Genomic DNA, 6,738 nt, shown 5'->3' on the forward strand with positions numbered 1-6,738 from the left:
AGCGAGGGGCCTATGACCGCTACATAGCCATATGCAAACCATTGCATTACAGTACCAAGATGTCCAAGCCTGTCTGTATCTGCCTAGTCACTTTGCCTTATTTCTGGGGCTCCTTGATGGCTACAATCCAGTCCATTTTGACATCCCATCTTTCTTTCTGTGGCCCTAATACCATCAATCACTTCTACTGTGCTGAACCACCCCTCTTAATGTTGACCTGCTCTGACACCTACATAAAGCAAACTGCCTTGTTTGTGGCTGCAGGAGTAAACCTCACAGGCTCCTTGCTCATCATCCTTACCTCCTACGTTTTTATTTTTGCCACTATCCTGCGCATGCGGTCCACCGAGGGACAGCGCAAAGCTTTCTCTACTTGCGGCTCCCACTTAACTGCTGTCACTCTGTTCTATGGGTCCCTTTTCTGCATGTACTTAAGGCCAACCACTGAGAGTTCTGTGGAAGAAGGGAAAATTGTTGCTGTGTTTTGTATCTTTGTAAGTCCAATGGTAAATCCATTCATTTATAGCCTGAGAAACAAGGATGTCAAGGAGGCTCTGAAGAAGATAGTCAACAGAAATCTTGGCAAAATGGGGAAAAAAACCTGAAATTAAATCCATTTCTCAATAAAAATTAGTAAAAAAAAGATTATTATAATGTTGCAGAACAGTTTGTTGTTCTGTTTTTGGTACTAACCCTGCACTGGAAATCGGGCCAAGTTGCAATTCCTAATCATGCCAAATATTTGAAAATTACTTTTTTTTCCTCTCTCTGTGCCTCTGTGAAAAGATCCAATAAGATTGAATGATACCACAATTTTCCCTAAACACTAATATTTTTCTTATGTTGTTCAAATAGGAGCAAAGAAACTGAGACTAAATAGAATGCAAGCTACTTGAGCCGTGTTTCATGTCATTGTAAGTTCAATGACTACCAAATAGTATATGCTTAACAAATATTTGTGAAATATAGGAATGAGTGAATGAACCATTGAATGAATGAGTGAATGGATGAATGAATGATTAAATGAATGAAAGCATGACTAGTAAAGACTAAAAACTAGTAAATTACTCAAATTGTAATTGTGCTTAGGGTTTTTTTTTTAAGAGAAAGTTTGAAAGTATCATAAAGTCATAGTAGCAGTATAAGAATTACCCATAGGGAATGATACTCAAAGTGAGCTTTATGCCATCTGTTGTTTTCTTTGCTGCCTAACTAAGACCATTACAGGCACCGAGACAACCCTAGTCATGCTACCTTCAATTGAGCATCTGTGTCCTACATGTTTCCTCATTGGTAATTGTAAAAGTCAATTTAATAACTTTCTCTCCTTAAATGCCTTTTCTGACTATAACCTTGTTGTGGATGGAAAGATGGAAATTCTTCCTGTGCCATGATCTTACTCTTTTCCTGTCACCTACGGTACCATTGACAAAAATTGAGCACAATGCCTGGGACATTGGAATTACTTAGAAAAAAATATTTTTCTTGTGAAATTGTGTCTGACTCTTTATGACTCTGTAGTTTTCTTAGTAAATATAATGATTTCTCTGATGCCAGACCCAATGTTCTTTCCCAAGGGTAGCCAAGAGGTATATTAGATAAAAGAACATGGCTGGAGTCAGAGCAACTCCCTGATTTTAAATTGAATGTGAGGCATTGATTGGCTGTGTATCCCTGTAAGTCCCTGAAATGGTTTCCACATTTCTAAAATGGGCTGGAGAAGTAATTGTCATAACACTCCAATAATTTTGCCAAGAAAACTCCAAAATCAGTTAAGGGGCAACTAAAAACAACTAAGGGGGAAAAATATTTCACTTAGCATCAGTTTATATCAGTCTTTCCAAGATTATTTTTAAATTTTCTTTACTAGATATTCATACTCCTTCCCACATTTTGGTTAAGCCAAACTGACCTATTTTCTGTTCTTTTAAATAAAAGTTTCAGCACCTACTTGAAAGACTTTGCACAGTTATGACCCATGTCTGGAATGTACTTTTTATTCATCTCTTCTTATTAATAGCTCATATCTTCCTTCAATGTTAAAGTCCTATAGGAAATTAATCCACACATTTGTTAATATACTCTTCCTCTACCATTTTTCTTTCATTTGTTGTTACTGTTGTCCAGTTATTTTCAGTTGCTTACAACTCTTTGGGGCCCTATTTGGAGTTTTATTTATTTATTTTAAGGCAATGGGGTTAAGTGACTTGCCCAAGGTCACACAGCTAGACAATTATTGAGTGTCCAGGGTCAAATTTGAACTCAGGTCCTCCAGACTCCAGGGCCAGTGCTCTATTTCCTATGCCACCTAGCTGTCCCTGGAATTTTCTTTACAAATATACTGGAGAGGTTTTCCATTTCTTTCTCCAGCTAACATTAAAAATGAAGAAACTGAGGCAAACAGGGCTAAATGACTTGCCCAGCATCACACTGCTAGTAAGTGTCTGAGATCAAATTTGAACTCAGGTCTTCCTGACTCTAGGTCCAGAGCTCTATCCAGTCTACCATTTCACTGCACATCTTTAATTTATATGTCTATTTATTCTTTGCCTTAGTAGAATTTATAGTGTCTTGAGTTTGGAATAGTTTTTTCTTCATTCTTTTAGGGCTCAACATAGTAACTGACATATAATAATCATTAAATATTTGAATTGAATAATTATTTCTACTAATAAAATGTATGCCTGTAAAACACAAGGATCTGTGATTAGATCATCATGGCTATTCTATGTTCCTTCAATGGGTAATTGATAATAACTACTTGTAAAATCGTCTTTGAGCTTTGTTGTGGCAAAAAATTGCCCCTCCAGGATTACTTTTGTGATAACTTGCCCTAACTGGGCAGGTTATCAGACTGCAGATCCATGGCTTGTCAGAAGAATAATACTGGAGTCTTTATGGCTTTGGTACAACTGGTTAGTATCTTCACTTTGCTGGTCTGGTCTTGGAGGAAAAAAAAGATCATCACAATACCACAGTAAGGTATCAGAAAATGCATTCTTAAAGGATAAATGTCAATATTGTTTTTAATACCCTCTTGTTCTTTTCTTTGAAGAAATGATAGTCCTCTGCCCATCTTGCATTTAGTCATTTTGGAATTTATATACTATATATGTAAATATTTATATTTATATGACATTTTCCTTATGGAAAGAAAAGTTTCTTGATAGTCAGGATTATTCTCCATCTGTATTACCAGAGTCTAACACATTTATTAATACACAAAAGGCACTGATGATTTTGTATTGAATGGTTGGTGTGAAATATCCAAGTCTTATACACACCAAACTCTCAATTTTCTGACAGCACCAAGGAGATTATGGGAAAATATTTGTTTGTCTATCTGGTGCTTCATTCTAAAGACAAACACCAATTACAGTTCTTTGAAAGAGGATTCCCTGATAACCCAAAGAGCACCTTCAAATTGCATCATTAAGGAACAAAGGAAAAATTCTTTAGAGAACATGTCCCCAAGGGAAAATTTAAGTATAAACTTTTGATCCTTCTTTCTTTTTCCCCATGGTCCCAGAGCAATCTCCACTTCACATGGGCATGCCCAGTCACTATTCTTTTTCTATGAAACCAAGGCTAATTTCTATGAAACCAAGGCTAATTACTCCTATTTCAGTTTTCAGTTTATGAGGAAAATAAAAAATGAGAAAAGTTGGAAAAAGAGTGAGTTGTAATTTAGCTTTCTAACATTCAACAAGTGTGAGAATTTTAAAAATTAGAGCTGACATGAGTCTTAGAAACATGAAAATTATATAAATAGAATAGATTACATTTTTAAAACAATTAAGAGTTCATGAACTATAAAAATATTTTATTTACTAATCATAATCACTCTAAGAGTAGGCATTAGGATCTCCCTACCCCCATTTGGAAGATGAGATAAATGAAACAAAAAAAGAGACACAAAAGGATATGACCCAAGTCTTTTTGACCAAGTATAGGACTTATTCTTCTCAGTTGCTTTCCTTTTTCTTCTTGTTGGAGGCTTTGCAACAAGAATATTAGTACTGTATAACTGGCCTTAGGGAATGAAAAGAGAGAATGATAGAGATCCAGACAATTTTAGAACAGGAAAAGAGAACCACATAGCAAGAAAGCACATGAGAAGGTAAAATAGAAAGGTTGAAGCTGAAAAGTAAGTTTAGGTCCTAAAAGAGAGAGTGGTGCATCTGGAAGGGATCATAGAACAAAATGGACAGGGTTATTTCAACAAAGAATGTTGGAAATGGAAAGGGTTTTGGAACAGCAAATGGAATATTAGAACAATCATCTAATCTAGAGCTAAGTTCTTTATCCTTTTAAGAAAACATTATGCATGCCAACCACATGGTATGTTTATAATTATTTATTCATCAAATGATAAACCCAGCAAGATCTTTCTTTACATACTTTTGTTTGACTTTGAAAATAACACAATGAGGCAATACTTCACTTATTTTTAATTATGATTCTATTTTAAAGATGAGAAAACTAAGGCTCAGAAAACTACATTACTTGGTCAACTTCTACATTTATGAAATATGTGAACAAAATTTGAGGCCAGGATTCTTCTGACCCTAAGCCCGAGGAGAGGAGAGGAGAGGAGAGGAGAGGAGAGGAGAGGAGAGGAGAGGAGAGGCGAGGAGAGGAGAGGAGAGGCAAGGAGAGGAGAGGAGAGAGAAAAAACCAGAAAGAGAGAAAAGGGAAAGGGTGTAATAAATAAAGAGATAGAAAATAACAAATAGTCAGATGAAGGTAGAGGGAATAGAAACAGAAAATGCATGGGGAGAGTAGGAAAAAAATGATATGTTAGCAATTACCACACATTGACACTAGATGGCAGAAAATGTCAATTTTTCAAGGTGGCATACACCCTAACTTGGTAAAGGTTGCTTCGAGATTTCTGAAACCCATAGATCAACACAGAAGAATATGGAGGAAATTGATGGTATTTTCAAAAGAAGGCTGTCTTCTTGTCCATGCATATTGTATAGAAATATATACACTATTTTAAATTTACAATTATTGTTGTCAAGTAAATTTGCTTAAATCCTCTTCCCTTCTTTTTTCCCCTCCTTAAACCACATTTTTCTCCCCCAACTTCAACAGAAGTTGGAAAATTTTCCTATAGGGAACCAAAATTCAACAGTTAGGTCAATCTGACACATTAAAATTCCTTTTTGATTTGTAAGTTTTCATTTTTTTCTTCTCTTTTTGCTTCTTCATTTCCTGATTTTTATGCTTATGCTTTAAATAAATTTGATTTATGGTTTGACATAGTTATGCTTTGATGGAGAGAAGAGTGATAGCTCTGCTCTGGGTCTCTGGTCGCATTTATTGGAATTAAACATGGGAAATCTTAGTATATTAATTGTTTTTCCCTATATTTCTCAGTAACAACTTAACTGTCTTAATAGAATTTTTAAGAACCTTGATTACTCTTGAGATGACAGAAAGAGATGCTCAGTCTCAGGAAGGTCTCCTAGCTGAATGAAGAAAAAGATGACTTATTCAGTTTTGGTTGCAGGTTTCCAATTTTCAGGAGCAATTATTCAGATGCCTGTCATTTTTCGTTGATAATGGGTGGTAGATTTTTGTTTTCAGTGTAATCTCAGATGGTTTTAATGGGTACCCTGCTGGAAAATTAATTTTGATTCTGAAGACTCCTATGTCATATGGAAGATTAACCTAATGGAGAGGCACAAAGATATCCAAAAGGAGTGGACTGGTAAAAATGGAAAGAAGACTGTAGTGAACATTCCCTTTAAATACAGACCTGGGAACTTATAGCCTAACTCTTAAGTTAGAGGATCTAATCAAAGGGGAAGCAGGGAGTTAGGAAGGTTTAGTCTTTGATAAGATATGAGGAAAATTCATTTTTGCAGGACAGTGAGATTTTTTTCTTTTAGATTTTTGAAAGGCAATGGGGTAAGTGACTTGCCCAAGGCTACACAGTTAGGTAATTATTAAGTGTCTGAGGCCAGATTTGAACTCAGGTACTCCTGACTCCAGGGCAAGTGCTCTATCCACTGTGCCACCTAGCTGCCCAGGATAATGAGGTTTTGCATTGATGACTTTCTTAGGGAAAGAAGGTATGAATCTAAGGTTAGAAGAAGTTGAATTATATGACTCTGGGCAAGTCATGCAACCTTTTTGTACTCTAATACTCTCAGTCTCAGAAAAAGTACAAATTTGCATTGGTACAAGGACCTTCTTCACTAGGAAGTTCCCTAAACAAAGAGAAATCACATCACAATTCCAGTCCCTATTCTAAATTAGGAAGCCACTGTTACACTGTTATATCAGCTACATCAGTTCCAAGATTCATTCCATATGAGTTCCTCCCTGGTTGAGTTCCAATACTGCTGTGAAACCCATTAAAAAGTTTCTAGTGTTCCAGAGTCTCTATCTCCCTGTTCAAAGGGAAATAACTTGGGTTTTCCAAAGCATTCTGCTCTCAGATTGGAAGTTTCTCCTACTTATTTTGTCAAAAAAAAGAAAAAAAATAGCTGATTTGAGGGCATCAATCTATCACGCCCCTTAGTCTCCATTATAGTTTGCACAGCCTTTCCTAGGTTTACAAACTCCCAGGCATAGCTCTGAAAACACTAGCATATTAATGCAAATGTACAGCTTCATCTCAATCTAGTCACTCTCTTGGTTTTCTGTTATCCTTTCATCAACTATAGGATCCAATAACAATTCTTCAATCCTGTATGAATGGCTCGAGCTGGTCTTAGTTATTTC

General features: G+C 36.0%; 1 protein-coding gene across 1 annotated transcript in view; it reads left to right on the top strand.

The window, feature by feature from the left end:
- Positions 1-605, top strand: part of LOC141519533 (olfactory receptor 5M5-like) — a 2,887-nt gene extending 2,282 nt beyond the window's left edge. Inside the window, exon 2 of the mRNA XM_074231752.1 lies at positions 3-605. Within this exon, the coding sequence (XP_074087853.1) occupies positions 3-605 (603 nt within the window). The remainder of the gene's footprint in view (positions 1-2) is intronic.
- The last annotated feature ends 6,133 nt before the right edge of the window (positions 606-6,738 follow it).

Source organism: Macrotis lagotis, chromosome 3 (assembly GCF_037893015.1).
Source record: "Macrotis lagotis isolate mMagLag1 chromosome 3, bilby.v1.9.chrom.fasta, whole genome shotgun sequence".
NCBI classification, from domain to species: domain Eukaryota; kingdom Metazoa; phylum Chordata; class Mammalia; order Peramelemorphia; family Peramelidae; genus Macrotis; species Macrotis lagotis.